Raw genomic sequence first — 19,629 nt, forward strand, 5'->3', positions numbered from 1 at the left:
GTCACTACCACCACCTAATCACCGGTAATGGCAAAATTACCATAAACAAATAACTAATGAAGTTACTAGTTGGGGTGCCTTAATCCAATATTGATATTTGATATCGGTCCGGAAAAAAACAAATATCATATTATACCAGCTTGCATCTAAAATCTCTGATATAAGCTCCAATACAGCATTCCTGCCGCACGTTTACTTGTCCAAAATGGGAAAGCCAGTTAACATCTAAATGTCCTCTAATAAGCACACACGTTTTTTAGTGAAGTCATTTACAAAAGGTAAACCTGGTAGGCTCGGCTACTAAGATTCAGCAGCTACAGTTAAACATAGATGTCCTATGCACATACTTCATCAGTGTTGTTGCCTGGCTTCACTGGGTGTTTTGGTTCTTGCAACAGACATCCTGTGACAGGCAACCTGTCCGGGGTTGATCAAGCCCCGGCCTGTGCCCCCACTTGTTCCCCCTCTTCAGCCAGTGCCATCTTGATGCCTTTTCTGCTACCTTTATGTCTGACTGGAGGACTCTCCTCCTGCTTAGCCCTGTGATGCTCAAAGTTTCATAGGCCTTGCTAAGTTAATGGCCCTCAAATCCCCAACAGCCCATCTGTCTTAAACAAGCCCCTGATATTTTGCCCTTTACCTATCTTGAGCCTCCTCCATCCTTTCCTACCAGAGCACAGTTAGCTCCAACAAGATCAGTTACCTTATGGTGCCTGAGACCAGGATGATGTCTGGTCTCAAGGCAGACCGTGTGAAAAAATGTGGGATTCTCAGTCACTGCTCCAGGTCAACTGACATCACCCAGTTTTGGGCAGCTGAAAATCCCACATTTCCAAGAAAAGCCTTATGCTGCAGACGAGCCTCAGCCTGTTGCACTGCCTCGCCTGTCTTCCACTTCCTCCCTGTCCTCACAATATTGCCTGCCCCAGAGACTGTATCTCTCGATCCTGCGTACGAGAGATGCTCTCTTGCTCGAGTCACAACAAACTCCTCCCTGACAGAGCAAAATGGGAGCCTGAGCTTGTTGGTGTTCACATACAGTGGGTTTCAAGCTCCTCCGTGCCCTGGACATAAGCTTCTCCAACCCCTGGAGTATCCACCTGGCTCTTGGCACGGTAGTTGTTGTAACCCTGAGATCGTCCATAAAGGCCCTGATTGGTGGTCGTCTTGATGAACGGGCTACAGCACGAAGGTTCAGCCGACTTAACAAGCATGTTCATTGACAACGCAAATAGGGTCACGGAGATGGTGCAGCTTTGATTATCCCCACTTCAAGTCGTTGTAAATCTGATATTGTCTGGCCAAAAGAGACCCTCAGGCCGAACTCCCTGTAATAGTCCAAGATTAGATGTTTTATCTTCTTGCTTTCATGATGCTTGTCCAAGTGCAACTTCAATTTACTTATGCGGGATTGGGCCATAGACTTTTGTGAGATCCAGCCGGCCCTCTTCGCAGTTATAAACCAGTCTTTTCCTAGTTGTCACTGGTCAAACCAGAATATTTAGTTTAAAGCCCATTTCTTATGCCCAAGCTTGGACACATTAGTGTTGTTGCCTGGCTTCACCGGGAGTTTTAGGTCTTGCAACAGACATCCTCTACCAGGCAACCTGACTGGGTTTGATCAAGCCCTGGCCTGTGTCCACGTGACTTGTCTTCCCTCTTCAGCCAGAGCCGTCTTTATGCCTTACCTGCTGCCTCCACGTCTGACTAGATGGCTCTCCTCTTGCTTTGCCCTGTGATGCCCAAACTTCCATAGGCCTTGCTAAGGGAATGCCCGGCAAATTTCGACAGCCCACCTCTACTGACATATGCACCTGGTTTTCCACCCATTTTTTATTTTATTTAAAAACATTTCCAACAGCTAAGCACACAAGAATGCATAATACATGTCTTTAGTTTGACAATATTGCCGTCTATTACAAAACATTTGTCACTATAAATAAGTATCAAATAACTATTATTGCATATTACTTACAGATAGAAAGTCTCACAGGCAGAAGTTTATTAGAAAGTATCCAATAACAACTTACTGTGTCATGAGCTTAACCTAATGGACTATTGAAGCCACTAGGTATCCCCCCAAAAAACATTACCACTCAAACTTAAAGACAGCGTTAGTCCATTCCAAAATAAATTAGTGTTTTTTATAACTGTGTTCTGACTAATTTCACTTTATCAATACGGTGGCTGAGAAGGGTCTCAACAAATACCATACACAAAAACCTTCAGCCACAACACTATTAAAAAAGCCACAACAAATGCAAACGGCACAACACAACATCATAAAGCCACAACGCAATAATTTTCAGCCACAACATGGTTAAAAAATACACTACAAATGCAAACGCCACAAAAACAGAAAGCCACAACACAACAACTTTACTCCACAACACAACAACATAAAGCCACAATACAACAAAATTAAGTGACAACAAAAGTGATGGATATAACGGAAGTTAAAGTTTTGCAGACAAACCAAGTATCTAAGGCAGAAAATTGCAAGTTTTAGTGTACTAAGTCGGAAAAGTAAGTGAAAATGAATTGTTTAATCCATGTCACTTTCTGTTCCGCTGTCATTTTCGTTATGTCCCTCACTTCCGTTGTCGCTTATGTGGCTTAACGTTGTTGTGTTGTGGCTTTATGTTGTTGTACTACACACAGTAGGTTTCACAAATAATGGCGTCTGTGGAGAATTTTTAACTTCACTTTTTTGTTATATTGTGATTGAAATTCTGTGATGTTTCAAAATACAGTGTTATTTGATGTTATTTGTGGGGGTGGTAAGAAAGTCTCAGTGAGAGAAGGATTTAGTAGCTGTAAATAAAGGTTTGGTTTCCAAAAGTTGGAAAACAGTTATTTTGATCTCTTGCTATTAGCTAATGCTAGCAAGTAAGTTCAGACGTTTTTGGGCAGATCTTATGGCATTTACTGTGGCATTTTCGACGCCATCTAGCGGCTTGGAGGGTCGTAGCTTCAATCAATCATTTAATCAATGTTTACTTTTATAGCCCTAAATCACAAGCTTAAATTTTGCTCACAACTAGACTGTTCGTATCTCAAAATATTAATAAGTTAAGGTACCAGTGTACATGACACATTTCTTCCCTTGATTTCCTCATTAGCTTTATCAGAAGCATTGAACCTTTAAGTGTGGTCCTCCTTGAGATTTCACCCGGCAGTGTGTGTGATGATGTGAGTGGGTGGATATCATATGAAATTCAGTTCTCCCACATGTGTAATTAAATCAAACAACTGAATCATTCATTCATTGCTGGAGGTAGTTTGTGCTACGCTTCAGCTTCTCATATTAATTCATGTTCCGTGTGTGTTTTTTGTTGTTAGGCTACATCTGCAGCAGTAAATTGGCACCAGTGAGTCAGTATATGGCAACAGCGCTTTTGTGTCTTTTTGGAGTGGCGTGTCTGCGAGGTGAGATGACACTTATTCAGTCCCTTGGTGCATGAGTCCAAATGTACGCTGCCAATAATATATCATTAAGTGTGAGACATCTGTACCCTGTGTAGCACAATTGTGGGTTTTTTAGCCTCACTTCATCTTTTTTTCCTCTTCAAGGCTGGGGAAGATGGAGGAGTGCAGAATATCTTCAGTTTATTTCCATTTTGGAGGAGGCAAAGACGAATCACTCACCAGCTAACAAGGTGAGGATGTGTCAGCTTCACAAAAGGATTGGGAGAAGTGTAAATGAGTCTTTTTCATAACGTCTGGTGTCTTTCTTCCTAAAACTATGTAGAAAAAACTGAGATGCTACGACTTTGACTTCTCTCAATGGCCTGCAGATTTCCGCTGGGCAGAGGCAAACAATCCGTAAGATTTTGTCATTATTGGTTGAATAAATGAATAGGCTATTTTATTAAAGCTGACTCTTAGCACTAAGTCATATCTGTAATCGTAAGAGACATGTCTTGTCCACTAACCTTAGAAATTTAAAATTTTCATATGTAAAAAAAAAAAAATCATATCTTTGTTTTTAAAGGGGAACTGCCCTTTTTTGAAAATGTTCCTATAATTTACAATCTTTCTGTGCATATAATGGAGCCAATCGGAGCCATGACGTCATTGCGTCAATTGCATTTATTCTGACCATGAAAACACCATCACCTTGACATCGTCAGATGGTGAGCTTCTTTTCTCGACTCTGAGCTTGTGAGAGTTAATTGTAAATTATAAATCGTACCTCTCACCTTGATAGTAAAATGATGTGGACATAAACCGAGAAGTAGATCATCTTTGACAGCCAATTTAAACCCGCAGATGGCAAGAAAGATAGGCGAAAGATGCTGGTTTTCACCCACCAAGTTTTTCTTCATCTAAACAGGAATATATCAACATCCTTACAGTCGGCATCCCGAGCAGACATAATACAGTCAGTGATTGTTTTATTATGTTTGTTGTCTCTCATGAAGTCTATATACTTTGTAGTCAGTGTTGCAGTTGAAGGAATAAGTTAACGTTGTGATGTGTCTATGAAATTAATGCGCCACTCTATGCTTAAAATGAGCAAAAATACATAAATATTACATTTTATTATGAATGTGCTTGTTACTACGTTACATATATACTTACAGCGTGTTTATAAAACGTTGAAATGTGTGTGTTTGTTTGTAGGCAGAATAGAACGAGTCCTATTACCTCCGTTGTAAGCGGACTTTTGCTTGCATTTATTTACTCGTTAGAATGAATAAAAAAAGAAAGACTTGTATGCTTGTCTTACATAAGAATTGTGAATGATAGATTTTTTTGTAAAAAAAAAAAAAAAATCAAAAAAAGTGCAGTTCCCCTTTAAATTGAAAGTAAAAAAATGCGGGGAAATATATGTTGAAAAAGTATATTGTTTAAATATTTCTTATATATAATACACTTAAAAATTTAATAAAGAATCTAAAAAGAATTAGTTGCCAGATAAATTCTTCAAGGAACATTTTTTTTATTATTTTCTTCTTAGTTCTGACACTTTTTTTTTTTTAACACAGTTTTAAATAACAGGTTTTTCTATTTAGCTGTCCCTCAAATTTTTGAAAAATCCGATGTAATATACAATCTGTAGAATTATATTTGAAGTTCATTTAATTGTGGGTCTAAGTTATGGGATAACTGCAAAAAGGGCTGCTCAAAAAAAAAAAAAAAAAAAAAAATCACATCCGAGTCGCAATTATTTGTTCTGATTCATAATCAATTAATAATTTTCAATAATTGGAAAAACTTCTCTAAAGTTTCTTACTTGCTGTGAAAATGTCATACGTCAGTAACCTGTTTTGAAAAGTGTTTTATTATAACTTTTATGGCAAATAATGTATCACAGGAATCTGTTTGAATCAAGAATCGTGGGGAATCGATAATCAATTCTGAATCAATTCGTCACTCTACAAACCTGAACCAAATCGTGAGTTGTTGTAAGATTTCCATCTCTACTTTTTAGCCTCTTTTGCACTGCATAATATCGGCTCAGCTCTGTGGTTTGGCTGTTCAATTTAATGCTGGAAACTGTAAAAAACAAGCAACACTGCACGTATCAGTTGTAACAAGACACACTTACAAATGACAACAATAACGGCGACGGATCGCTTGTGGCTGTTAACAAAATAACAAATGATCCGAGAGGAGAAGGAGGGCAGCCGCTGCAAAGTGGACACTGTGGAAAAGCTGAGGCACAGCAACAGGAAGAGAAAACATCTAAAACGTTTCTCATTTTGTATTCGCGTATCCCCAAATGTCAGCAGTGGTTTATGTCACACATGTTATGTGCCTTTTAGTGCCTTGTTTTCCAGTGGAAAAGGAATTGGTCCGCCATCGTTTTTTTGACCATAATGTTTTCTCAGCTCATCAGCGTGATGTAAGTATGTTAACTATGTGTGACAGGAAGCTTTCCAAGGCCGGCGTGTCTCTGCTGAAGCCCGAGCCCAGACTGAGAGGAGCAGCAGACGGCGTGCTTCGCTCCATGCGCACTGTGCCATGCCACGTCATCAGGTGTTCCTCGCGTCTAACAGCTTGTCGCACTGTACCGCACATGGTCGTCATCATCATTTATGTTCCAGTTTTCTCATCGTTCACTCGTTTGGGAGGAGGATGCTGTATCCTGGCTCTGTGGGATTGCTGCAGAAAGCCATGAGGCCCATGCTCCAGCAAGGCCAGGCCAAGCTAATAGAGGAGGTAACAAGCACACACTCTCTAAACTCCTCGAACAGCTTCTAATAAAGACGCCTCCCGCCTTCCGTCTGTCACAGTTTGACGGGCAGAGGAACAAGATGATAGCATGTGACGGCAATGAGATCGACACCATGTTTGTGGATCGAAGGGAAGGCGGCGGACGCAAGGGACAGACCCTGGTAAATGACTGCACACATGATGCCATCTGTGTGTGTGTGTGTGTGTGTGTGTGTGTGTGTCTCCACTCACATTTGTGTTCCGCCCGCAGGTCATCTGCTGCGAAGGCAATGCCGGCTTCTACGAGGTGGGGTGCATGAACACCCCCCTAGAAGGTGAGAACCGGTCCTCACAAGTGTCATGTGACGCGCGGTTGAGTCACTTTGCGGGGGTTTGAATGCTGTTGTGTTTTCATGCACATTGCAGGCGGCTACTCCGTCCTGGGATGGAACCATCCGGGCTTCGGAGGCAGTACGGTAAACAGCAATCTTGCTGCCATAATGTGCTACTGATCGGACTGCAGGGGAAGCGACTGTTGGAATTGTAGATAACATCAGCAGAGGGATTGTATCTAATTCCTCTACGGGAGCTTATTAAGGTACAAATCATGTTTTGTTTATCTTGTCTTCCAGGGGGTGCCTTTTCCACAGAATGAGGCCAACGCCATGGATGTTGTTATTCAGTTTGCGATACACAAGCTGGGCTTCCAGCTCAACAACATAGTCGTATACGCCTGGTCCATAGGCGGATTCACAGGTACACAAACACAACAATACTATCTTATTATTGGCGTCTTACAGTACGATATTGTCACAGTATCAGGCCACAATATAATACTATTGTTGTATTGCCCAAAAACAAAAGACTTGGAGAAAATGTCATAGTGTGTAAAATTAAGTGGCAGGAATGTTTAGGATAAACACACTTACTGGTTTAAATGTAACTTAGATATTGGGTTTCACTGTGTAAAGCGCTTTAAGTCACTAGAGAAAAAGCGCTATTTAGATATAATTCACTTCACTTCACTACTGTCATTGAACACAAACATAATGCTCAAATGTTCTAATCCAGGGGTGCTCACACTTTTTCTGCAGACGAGCTACTTTTCAATTGATCAAGTCGTGGGGATCTACCTCATTCATATATATCATTTATATTTACTTATTTATGAAATATATGTTTTTGTTTACAAGTTAAAGGTGTTTAATGATAATACAAGCATGTTTAATACATATAGTTAATATTGTTAATAAGTTAAAGGTGTTTAAAGATAATGCAAGCATGTTTAACACATATAGTTAATATTGTTAATAGATTAAAGGTGTTTAAAGATAATACAAGCATGTTTAACACTTATAGTTAATATTGCTAAAGTTAAAGGTGTTTAAAGTTAATACAAGCATGTTTAACACATATAGTTAATATTGTTAACAACTTAAAGGTGGTTAAAGATAATACAAGCATGTTTAACACATAGTTAATATTGTTAACAACTTAAAGGTGTTTAAAGATAATACAAGCATGTTTAACACATATAGTTAATATTGTTAATAAGTTAAAAGTGTTTAATGATAATACAAGCATGTTTAACACATATAGTTAATATTGTTAATAAGTTAAAAGTGTTTAAAGATAATACAAGCATGTTTAACACATATAAATTCCTTTCTTTCATGAAGACAAGAATATAAGTTGGTGTATTACCTGATTCTGATGACTTGCACTGATTGGAATCAGACAGTGGTGCTGATAATGTCCGCATTTTCGAATGGAGGAGAAAAAAAGTCCTCCTTTCTGTCCAATACCACATGAAAGTGGTTGGTTTTTGGCATCTTATTCGTCCAACTTCCATACTTCTTTGTATACACTTTACAAGAAATACATTGTCGCGACAAACTCCGTAGCTTGCTAGCTTGTCCACGCTAGCTTTCTGAGACTCTTATTTTGTTAGCGAAGGCAGGATGAAGAAGCGCTTTTATTGTGCAACTGTGCAGTCGGTCTTTGGAGTTTTGACGACAGGTACGGCGCCAGTCTGTTGAAATAAAGTGTTTCTCGCCTTCCTGTCGGTAATTTTAATGAGCTGGCAGCAGCCAGCGTCATCTCAGAAGACCCTCGGGGGCCGTGAATGTCAATCAAGTCACGAAAGTGACGCTCATTTTTAGGACTATTTTTTTAATGCCTGGCTGGTGATCGACTGACACACCCTCCAAGATCGACCGGTAGCTCGCGATCGACGTAATGAGCACCCCTGTTCTAATCATATTAATTACTACTAACGAGTATTGTGCAGTAACATCCCCTGTTTCAAGCAAATATATTTTTTTAAAAACCTTATCTTTTTAAACATCCAGTGTTTACAAATGTAAAACAATAATGTTCACTTTAGTGTCTTCCAAGTTGCTTTCTGAGAAGCAGTGTCCTCTGCAGTGGACATTTTTTTTCATATCAGTTTGGAAAATGCTGTTTCTCAGAAAAAGTTCACTCTTAATAATGTAAATACCTCACAAATTGATTTTTAGCCTCGCTGGCTTCGAATATATTTTCCGAGTGATGGTTTATCCATTAGTTTCTTATATTACTTGTGTTCCCACGCTCCCATCCGATGTTTCCCTCCGCGCCGTGCACCATGACTTGGTCTGTGTCGACTTGGAAACACTCGAGATGGAGGTGGCGTGCTTTGCTTTGCAATACGCAGACTTTGTTACCTCCACCAAAGAGGTTATGTTTTCACCAGGGTTTGTTTGTCCGTTTGCTACAAACACACTTCTCCCGCATGCTTCCTCTTTTTCTACCCTTTACAGAATCTCATCCCCCACCTTGCCGGTACCGCGCTGCGCAGAGGATTTTGAGATATGAAGTTTATTTTCAGACCGGCCTATGCAAAAGCACCCGAAAAAAAGTACACTCACCAAGTTTTCGTTGGATACGGTCACACGTCACAACATTATTGTAAGGCAGTGGTTGTCAAACTTTGTTCACCAAGTACCGGTACCACCTCAGAAAAAAACTAAACTCTTCAAGTATAACCATAATGACCAGCGTCAAAATACAGTAGCATAGTAGGCTTAAGTATTCATTAAAAACAAGGCAGAGGTTTTATTTAACAAGTATATTTTTTATTTTTGACCGCGAACGTTACACACAGTTTCAACAGTAACACTGTGTTTGAATATAGGAAAATAAAACATTATGCTTTAATCAAGTGATTATTTGGCGTTCCACTAGATGGAGCCCACGTACCACAAGTGGTACACACACCGCAAACTGAGAATCACTGTTTTCACTGTAAGTATTTTGAAACCGCAATACCGCAGTATCTACAGGACCGTTACATCCCTACCCTCAATTAATACAGTACAGCTTTGGCTAGCGGGAGTCGTAGTGATACTGCTAAGGAGAAGCTAGAGCTTGGTAAAGTTTCCTGTTTGGTAACACTTTGCCTTTCCAGTAAACCAAATAAAAACAAATAATTAAAATAGTTCTGGAATGCGGTTACAAGCTGGAAATATTAATGTCGCACTTCAGCCAATAAGGAACTTTTATTTCCTATAAATAAAATAATCATTCACACTGGTCAAAACGTTACTGTTGCAGTTTTTATATATTTCAAAAATAATACGAATTCAAGCTGTTTACAGACATGTGCACAGGTAGACCCCTAGTGGGGCTCAAACACCTGCCCTTTTTGTATACATGAGAAAAGTGCCCTTTCTGCTGGAGGCCTTTTTTCATTTTGTTTGGTTTTGGTTTGAGTTTATTTTGAACATGCTTACAATTACATGATATCACAATTTCCAGTTTCTCTTTTCAACATGTTCAAAAAGGAGTAGGAAGAACCAGAGCTTATTTAATCCTACCCTAGCAAACAGTTTTGTTCACTTATAATAACAATAATAGCAAAATAAGTTGTATTTCATATACTAAGATGAATAAGATTATCAACAAGTTCAGAATTTTTATCATGGTTCTTCTTTTTTGTACTTGTACACTTCTGAGTTTGAACGGTTTCTTAAATTGGATAATATGAGTACATTGTTTGATTCCTTTACTTAATCCATTCCATCATTTAATTCCATATACTGATACACTAAATGTTTTAAGTGTTGTACATGCATACAAATGTTTTAAGTTACATATTTCTCTGAGGTAGTATTCTCTTTTTTTGAGAATAATTGTTGTACTTTCTTGGGTAGCAGGTTATAGTTTGCTTTGTGCATAATTTTAGGTGTTTGCAAATTCACTATAATGTGGAATTTCAATATTTTTGATTTATAAATAAATGGTTTGACTGTTGTCTATATACAACATTATGTATTATTCTAACTGATCTTTATTGTAACACGGTTAATGAATGAAGTGTACTTTTGTAGTTATTTCCCCATATTTTTGCACAATAACTCAGATATGGTAGCACTAGCGAGCAGTAAAGAATATAAAGTGATTTTTGGTCCAATACATATTTTGCTTTATTCATTATTGATGTATTTCTTGCCACCTTATGTTGTATATTTTTATATGAGATGTCCAGTTCATTTTATCATCAATCATTACACCTAGAAATGTGATTTACTTTACTCTTTAAATGTCTATTCCGTCTATTTGTGTTTGACTGTCTCTTCTACTGTTACAGAATAGCATTTTTTTGGGGTTTTACTGAGGTTTAAGGATAGTCTGTTTTTGTCAAACCATCCTTTTCATGTATTCATTTCTTCTGTTCTTATTTGTATTAGATTCTGTGTGTTCTCTCCTGAACAAAACGCTGTTGTATCATCTGCAAATAATACTAACTTTAAGTCTTTTGTAATTTTACCAATGTAATTTATATAAAGATTGAACAATTTTGGTCCCAGTATTGGTCCCTGTGGTACGCCACAGGATATATTTAGACGTGTGTTGGCCTAGCTTCACGTATCTCTTCCTGTTGTTTAAGTAGCTTCTTACCCAGTTTAAGACCAACCCTCTGATGCCATACCATTCTAATTTTTTTATTAAAATTAATTAATTTTGTCAAATGCTTTAGTTAAATCCATAAACACTGCTGCTGCGCACTGTTTAACAGCTTTTGCATTGGTAATTTCCTCTGTTACAGTATTTTGATTCAAGCCATCGATGTTGAAATATTAGCTTTGTATCCATATTGGTTTTCTGCGAATAGACTATATTTGTTTGTGAAGTTGTCCAATCAGTTTTCAATGATTTTAGAAAATTGTGGAAGTAAAGAAACGGGTCTATAATTTCTAAATTGGTGTTTGTCTCCAGTCTTATAAATCGGTACAACTTAAGCTATTTTAATTTTGTTTCGGAATTTGCTTGTTTGAAATGAAAGATTACTGATATACATGGTCCTGAGATCTTTTCAATAACCCTTTTTATCGTTTCCATATCAAATCGTTTACAATCGATAGAAGTCTTGGATTTGCATTTTTTTATATGATTTAACTATTTCCTCTAGTGTCACTTTCGTGAGGAACATTGAGTTGGGATTTCTATCTATGTTGTCATTAAAGTCCTCAGTTGAAACTGGTTCTGGAATCCTTTCCTCCAATTTTGTCCAATATTTACAAAGTAATTATTGAAGCTTTGTACTACTTCCTTCATGTTTTCATTATTTGTATTTCCGTCTGAGAAGTATTGTGAGTAATCCCTCTTAGTGCCATTTTTAATAAAGCTATTGAGGATTCCCCATGTTGCTCTCATATTGTTTTTGTTCCTGTCTAATAATTGATTACACCTGTAATATTATTTTCTATGTACTCCTAATATGCCAGTTAGCTTGTTGTTATACTTTTTGTACTAATTTTCTGTAGTTATTTGTGTTATACATTTTCTATATAATGTATTCTTCTTATTGTAAGCATTTTTGTATTCTTTTGTCATCCACGGTTGATTGTTCTTTTTCTGCTTTCTACTAAGTTGTTTCCATGGACAATGTTTGTCAAAAAGCATTATGACAAAAAATGATCAACATCGGTTTCATTGTTCATATTGCAACACAACTTTGCTTTTCTAGGTCATTTTTGAAAGATATACTGCATAGATTTGAAATGTATTTTTGTCGTCCATGTTCCTCTTCTTGTAGTTTCTATAATACATTGTGAAAACTGGTAGATGATCACTGATGTTGGTTATAAGTAGAGATGTCCGATTATGGCTTTTTTGCCGATATTCCGATATTGTCCAACTCTTAATTACCGATTCCTATATCAACCGATACCGATATATACAGTCGTGGAATTAACACATTATTATGCCTAATTTTGTTGTGATGCCCCGCTTGATGCATTAAACAATAAGTAACAAAGTGCATTATTTTTTTTAACATGCCTCAAAACAGGAGCTTGGAATTTGAGACATGCGAGGTGGGCGGGGTTGGGGAGTGGCGGGGGGTGTATATTGTAGCGTCCTGGAAGAGTTAGTGCTGCAAGGGGTTCTGGATATTTGTTCTGTTGTGTTGCGCTGCGGATGTTCTCCCGAAATGTGTTTGTCATTCTTGTTTGGTGTGGGTTCACAGTGTAGCGCATATTTGTAACAGAGTTAAAGTTGTTTATACGGCCACTCTCAGTGTGACCTGTATGGCTGTTGACCAAGTATGCCTTGCATTCACTTGTGTATGTGTGAAAATCCGTAGATATTATGTGATTGGGCCGGCATGCAAAGGCAGTGCCTTTAAGGTTTATTGGCGCTCTGTCCTTCTCCCTACGTCCGTGTACCACCCCGTACAGCTGTGTTTTTAAAAAGTCATAAATTTTACTTTTTGAAACCGATAACGATAATTTCCGATATCACATTTTAAAGCATTTATCGGCCGATAATATCGGACATCTCTAGTTATAAGCAGACCACTTGTAATATTATTATGAAAATCATTGGTGAAAATATTATCAATAAGCGTAGCACAGTGTCCTGTGATTCTGCTTGGCTTTGTGATTTTAGGATATAAACGGATGCTATACATTGTCTCAATGAAATCATCAATGGATTTTTGCTTATTAGGGTTCAATAGGTCAATGTTAAAGTCACTACATAAGGAGAATCTAAAAAAAACAATTACTCTCTGTACAGTAATGAATTCCCCTAAATATGTTGTGGTATCTGACGGACATACAGTATATTTGAGTTCTTGTGAAAATTCTTCCCCAAACTTGACGGCGATAACAAGCTTTGTGACACTTTCCTACTGTGCCGAACTAGGGATGTCCCGATCCAGGTTTTTGCACTTCCGATCCGATACCGATATTGTTTTTGCACTTCCGATCCGATACCGATACTGACCGATACTGGCCTATACGAGCATGTATTAAAGTTTAAAGTTATTTAGCCTACTTAGTTGTCAGAATCATGTTGAAAAGGGTTTTAGTACTCTTGATAACAACTAGCCAGCTGAATTAGGGGATTTTGAATAATACACAATGGTTGGTAACAAGAAACTGACCTGTTTATTCAAGGATAAACACAAAATAGACAAAATTATACATGACAAACAGAAATGGCATCATTGAACTAGGGCTGGGCGATATGGCCTTTTTTTAATATTGCGATATTTTAAGGCCATATTGCGATACACGATATATATCTCGATATTTGCCTTAGCCTTGAATGAACACTTGATGCATATAATCACAGCAGTATGATGATTCTATGTGTTTTGATTGATTGATTGAGACTTTTATTAGTAGGTTGCACAGTGAAGTACATATTCCGTACAATTGACCACTAAATGGTAACACCCCAATAAGTTTTTCAACTTGTTTAAGTCGGGGTCCACTTAAATTGATTCATGATACAGATATATGCTATCAGATATATACTATCATCATAATACAGTCATCACACAAGATAATCACATTGAATTATTTACATTATTTATAATCCAGGGTGTGGAGGGGGGCGCCGGATGTAAGTGTCAAAAAGACAGCCAAAAGAGTTTGATATGAGAATAAATCTAAAGTTAAAATATAGGGTAGAAATGCACCCATTTGCAGGAAATGTAATCTTGATTTTCAAAATGTTCTTTCAAGGCTTGCATGTCTATACTAAAACATTCTTCTTCATACTGCATTAATATATGCTACTTTTAAACTTTCATGCAGAGAAGGAAATCACAACTAAAAAAATCATTAATTTTTTCATATGGTGTTGATGTGGAAATTTTTGCCTCGGCATTTTGATGGTGTGGACGTGTGGCACCGAATGGAGATAAGCGTCTCGACAGACGTCACAATATTTGAACAATGATGACGAAAACTGTTTTCTCTGTCGTGTCTGTGTGTCGAAAATTGTTATGCGCTTATTTTTTTATTTGATTTTGTGCGTGGCATAGATTTGCCGTGCGCAGAGGACGCTTGAGCAGGCGCGCACCTTAGCGGCTGCGCTAGCATCACAGCTAACGTTAGCCATGCTGCTACCTCTCTGCTGGGAGAGGACGTATACGTCTGTGACGTGTGACGTGTGTAAGAAGTTGCGCTTGCTGTCTGTGAGAAGGAGACAGAAGAAGGAGTGGGAAGAGCCTGTCGTGTAATGCCAGCAGCTAAAAGCAACTGCGTGAGAATCCACAGACCTGTGGATGTGTTGAAGGTGTGCTGGAAAATGCGGAACGGAAATAGGGAGCAGCAGAAAAGTGGAATGTATTATTTAAATCTGTGCGTTGGAAAACACGGACCGGAGTTTTTTTTTAAACTGGATCTGGATCGGCATTTTCCCATGCCTTGCCGATACGCATTTTTTGGCAAATATCGGCGGCCGATCCGATCCAAATATCGGATCGGGACATCCCTATACCGAACATTAACTATACTGTGATCATGGTGTACTGTTACACCATTAGTATTTTTATTCATCATTATTCTTATTGGTATATTTTGGAGAACCAACATCCTCTACAGTAGACATTTGATTTTGGTCTATTTTGTCAGATTTACAGGAGCTCTCTGCTGTTTTCAAGGACCTTCTGCAAAAACCCTAGTCAAAAATTATCTTTATGACAGCACTTCAATTTTTTTAGGAAGCAGTTGCAAAAATGTGAGTCTCTCACAAGTTTAATGAATGGAACTCGCAGACTACTAGTTGAATAGCCCAAATGATGAAAAAAAGAGAGCACCTAAAATGAAACCTTGAGGAACACCACTAGTATAAGTAAAGAAGTTGAACAAATGACTCCTGACTGCACCTGAAGTAAACAAGATACAGCAACACCTTGGTTACATGAATCACATTATGAGAACAAATCATAACTGCCTAAAAGGAGAGGACTTAAAGGGGTGCTTTGTGGAACACCTTAGTGTGTTTGCCAGCGAGGTTAAAAGTCAATGCAAGGATCTGCCAATCCAAGTTCCTCTGTACAACAGGAGCACTTGAGTATTGTTAGGAATTTTCTGCAAAAATGTTTGTCCAAGTTTTGAACTGAACTCCTGGGCTGCAAGTTGAATATCGCTGGTCTACACTGTCTCTGATGTCCACATTCTCCCCCCGCAGCTACTTGGGCAGTGATGTCATACCCAGAGATCCAGTCGGTGGTGTTGGACGCCTCTTTTGACGACCTCCTGCCTTTGGCCCTCAAAGTCATGCCTGAAAGCTGGAGTGAGTCCTCATGCTGTAGCGCTTATTAACTTTAGCATGAGGTAACCCATTTCTTGCGTGTCAGGACCCCTGGTGCAGCACACAGTGCGACAGTACATGAACCTCAACAATTCAGAGCAGCTCCTCAAGTGAGTAGACGTACTGTATCGGTGAAGAGATTTATTACAGTCCGTATACTCATGTGATGTTATTGATAATGCTAACGTCTACCATCAGATACCAAGGACCTGTCCTGCTTATCCGGAGAACCAGGGATGAAATTATCACCACCTCGTAAGTGTCACTCCGTCTAACTGTTGGGGAGCTATTGTAAAAGTACTGTAATAAGCATATATTTATGTATTGTAATCTTAAAATGTATCTTAGCTATCAAAAAGCAAGAAGATTTGTTCTTTGATTGCATTTTGGGAGACAAGCTGCAGTCCTAAAAAACTGACATTTTGGAGAACGATGCTGAAGAAAAACTCTTGTCTCTCCTTTATATATTTTTTTATATAGTATAGAATATACAGTACATGCCAAACGTTTGGACACACCTTCTCATTTAATGCGTTTTCTTTATTTTCATGACTATTTACATTGTAGATTGTCACTGAAGGCATCACAACTATGAATGAACACATGTGAAATTATGTACTTAAAGGGGAACATTATCACAATTTCAGAAGGGTTAAAACCATTAAAAATCAGTTCCCAGTGGCTTATTTTATTTTTCGAAGTTTTTTTCAAAATTTTACCCATCACGCAATATCCCTAAAAAAATCCTCAAAGTGCTTGATTTTAACCATCGTTATATACACCCGTCCATTTTCCTGTGACGTCACATAGTGATGCCGATACAAACAAACATGGCGGATACAACAGCAAGGAATAGCGACATTAGCTCGGATTCAGACTCGTATTTCAGCGGCTTAAGCGATTCAACAGATTACGCATGTATTGAAACGGATGGTTGTAGTGTGGAGGCAGGTAGCGAAAACGAAATTGAAGAAGAAACTGAAGCTATTGAGCCATATCGGTTTGAACCGTATGCAAACGAAACCGACGAAAACGACACGACAGCCAGCAACACGGGAGAAAGCGAGGACGAATTCGGCGATCGCCTTCTAACCAACGATTGGTATGTGTTTGTTTGGCATTAAAGGAAACTAACAACTATGAACTAGGTTCACAGCATATGAAATACATTTGGCAACAACATGCACTTTGAGAGTGCAGACAGCCCAGTTTTCATCAATTAATATATTCTGTAGACATACCCTCATCCGCTCGCAGATTTCTTTGACTTTATCGTTGGAAATGCATCTGCTTTGAGTGTCGCAGGATATCCACACATTCTTGCCATCTCTGTCGTAGCATAGCTTTCGTCGGTAAAGTGTGCTGAACAAACGTCCAATTTCTTGCCTCTTTCGCATCTTTGGGCCACTGGTGCAACTTGAATCCGTCCCTGTTCGTGTTGTTACACCCTCCGACAACACACCGACGAGGCATGATGTCTCCAAGGTACGGAAAACAGTCGAAAAAACGGAAAATAACAGAGCTGATTTGACTCGGTGTTTGTAATGTGTTTGAGAAAATGGCGGATTGCTTCCCGATGTGACGTCACGTTGTGACGTCATCGCTCCAAGAGCGAATAATAGAAAGGCGTTTAATTCGCCAAAATTCACCCATTAAGAGTTCGGAAATCGGTTAAAAAAATATATGGTCTTTTTTCTGCAACATCAAGGTATATATTGACGCTTACATAGGTCTGGTGATATTGTTCCCCTTTAACAAAAAAAGGTGAAATAACTGAAAACATGTTTTATATTCTAGTTTCTTCAAAATAGCCACCCTTTGCTCTAATTACTTTTTTTTGCACACTCTTGGCATTCTCTCGATGAGCTTCAAGAGGTAGTCACCTGAAATGGTTTTCACTTCACAGGTGTGCTTGAAGCTCATTGAGAGAATGCAAAGAGTGTGCAAAGCAGTAATCGTATTCAGTGTTAATATTTGAGTGGGCCCTGGGCCCCTTCTGAATTGGAAAAGTTGGTCCCGAGCTCATAAAGGTTGAGAATCCCTGCATTATTGTACATCTGCTTCTTACCACACCTCATCTACTCGCCAATATACCGTAGTGATATACCAGAGTTACGATGCCATTTACTGTGCGAGGTGGAACGACAAGCCACACAGACGGTCCCATTATAATGTGTTTAAGAGAGAGGGCGAACACAACAATACTATGAATAAATAAAAAGGCTAACTCTTTCCGTGATGGTCCCAAATGAAATTGTGGCGAGCCGCTACAAATAAATGTATTGGAAACTTTGCAGTTTTATAAAGAGACAAAGGAGAATCAAATGCAGGTCTTGTTGGTGTTTGTAACTGTGTCTAATGTTTGCTATCAACTTGTTGCAGGAGCCCAGACGATGTCATGTCTAATCGAGGAAACGACCTTTTGCTCAAGCTGCTTCAGTTCAGGTCGGTTGTGTTTTTTTATTTATACATTATTACTTACATCCAGCACATATGTATTATTTATTGATCATTATTTAGTTTTTTTGTTGTTTTACTTTGTAGCTGTACTGTATGTGGCATCTGGTTGCATCAGCTCTGTGCTCTTTTAAAGGAATCACATTATGATTTTTTTGAAATATTTTTAAAACGCTTTTGTAGTTTCCTAATGAAGCCTTAGCTTGACGCTCCTCCACTTTCTCCTGCTCCCGCTTGCTGCGGCAACAACAAACAAAACTCCAGACGCTCCTCTTCATTTTGTATCGTTTACTTGTCAACTTAATCATTCAAAAACGTAAAACAATAACGATGTGGGAACAAATGAATGGCAAATTAAAGAGAGTTTGTTACAGTAAGAAAGAGTTAGAAAAAGTAAGAGTAAGGTCAAAAAACTGTGTGGCTCAATTCCACCATACCTGACTGCTATTACCCATAATACATTGTGTCCAAACCATATTACTACACAGATCCTTCTGCCATATATGCAATTAAACAGTTACGTAATCGTCACTATTAAAGCAGCATAAAATTGTACGTCATAAAATTATTCAGACAAATGTAATAATTACAAATAAAGTGTACCTTATAATTATTGTAAGAATGCAATATATACATTTTCGTATTATGCAAATAAAGTAAATAGTCCCATTTTGGCTGAATATAATAAAGCACCTTCCATAAAATGTAAATGAACTTAAACAGCATTTAGGCTCCTACAGCTTTATTTTGGTCTTCATAACATGTAATGGTGGTTCTTTGGTGAAACATTTTCATTGATTTCGTTTTTACAGACCTATTTGTAAGCCATAGTTTTGCTACCTTTGAAAACTAGCCGTTTTAAGAGGCGGAGTTGTCAGATGTAAATGAACCCCTACTCACCACGTCTCCTCACGCCAAGGCAGCATTCGCCCCCGCCCGGCAGGAATGTTTTGTCGTTTTTAGCATTGTTGCTTTTATTGTGCACTATGGACATATATGACCGCCACCAGCCATCTCTTTTGAGTGACTTTCACCTCAACACAACATCCCAGATTATAGAGCGAGACCGTGGCTTACCGTGGTTTGTTGCAGAAGACAGCCAGGCTTCATGTCTCAAACTATACATTAAAGTTCAACTTCTATACAGTCGGTATCCCACCAATGCTAGATCCTGGAATTATGCATGTTTATATTGATTGTAAAATGCATTTGTATTCTATATCATGTTGCTACTTTCACTGCCACTGCTTTAAACACTTGTAAACAAAGGAGGCTCAAGTCTGCTGCAGTAAACTACGCTACGAGCTACATCGCAAAAGTAATAACAGATTATATGACTAACTGGTCCATTGCCAAAAACAGTCGGCACTGATCCAATCAAAAGTGTTTTTTAGGAAAAAAACATTCTTTATTTTG

The 19,629-nt window shown here is 38.4% G+C and overlaps 1 protein-coding gene across 1 annotated transcript in view; it reads left to right on the plus strand.

Moving 5' to 3' along the window:
- The window catches only part of abhd16a (abhydrolase domain containing 16A, phospholipase), a 35,462-nt gene that overhangs the window by 10,867 nt on the left and 4,966 nt on the right, over nt 1–19,629 (plus strand). The window contains exons 4-16 of the mRNA XM_061947573.2: nt 3,343–3,429; nt 3,574–3,659; nt 3,752–3,825; nt 5,878–5,985; nt 6,054–6,168; nt 6,243–6,344; nt 6,434–6,497; nt 6,589–6,638; nt 6,795–6,918; nt 15,634–15,738; nt 15,803–15,866; nt 15,955–16,011; nt 18,139–18,201. Of these exons, the coding sequence (XP_061803557.1) occupies nt 3,343–3,429; nt 3,574–3,659; nt 3,752–3,825; nt 5,878–5,985; nt 6,054–6,168; nt 6,243–6,344; nt 6,434–6,497; nt 6,589–6,638; nt 6,795–6,918; nt 15,634–15,738; nt 15,803–15,866; nt 15,955–16,011; nt 18,139–18,201 (1,099 nt within the window). The remainder of the gene's footprint in view (nt 1–3,342; nt 3,430–3,573; nt 3,660–3,751; nt 3,826–5,877; nt 5,986–6,053; nt 6,169–6,242; nt 6,345–6,433; nt 6,498–6,588; nt 6,639–6,794; nt 6,919–15,633; nt 15,739–15,802; nt 15,867–15,954; nt 16,012–18,138; nt 18,202–19,629) is intronic.

The sequence above is a fragment of the Nerophis lumbriciformis genome, linkage group LG04 (genome assembly GCF_033978685.3).
Source record: "Nerophis lumbriciformis linkage group LG04, RoL_Nlum_v2.1, whole genome shotgun sequence".
In the NCBI taxonomy this organism is placed as follows: domain Eukaryota; kingdom Metazoa; phylum Chordata; class Actinopteri; order Syngnathiformes; family Syngnathidae; genus Nerophis; species Nerophis lumbriciformis.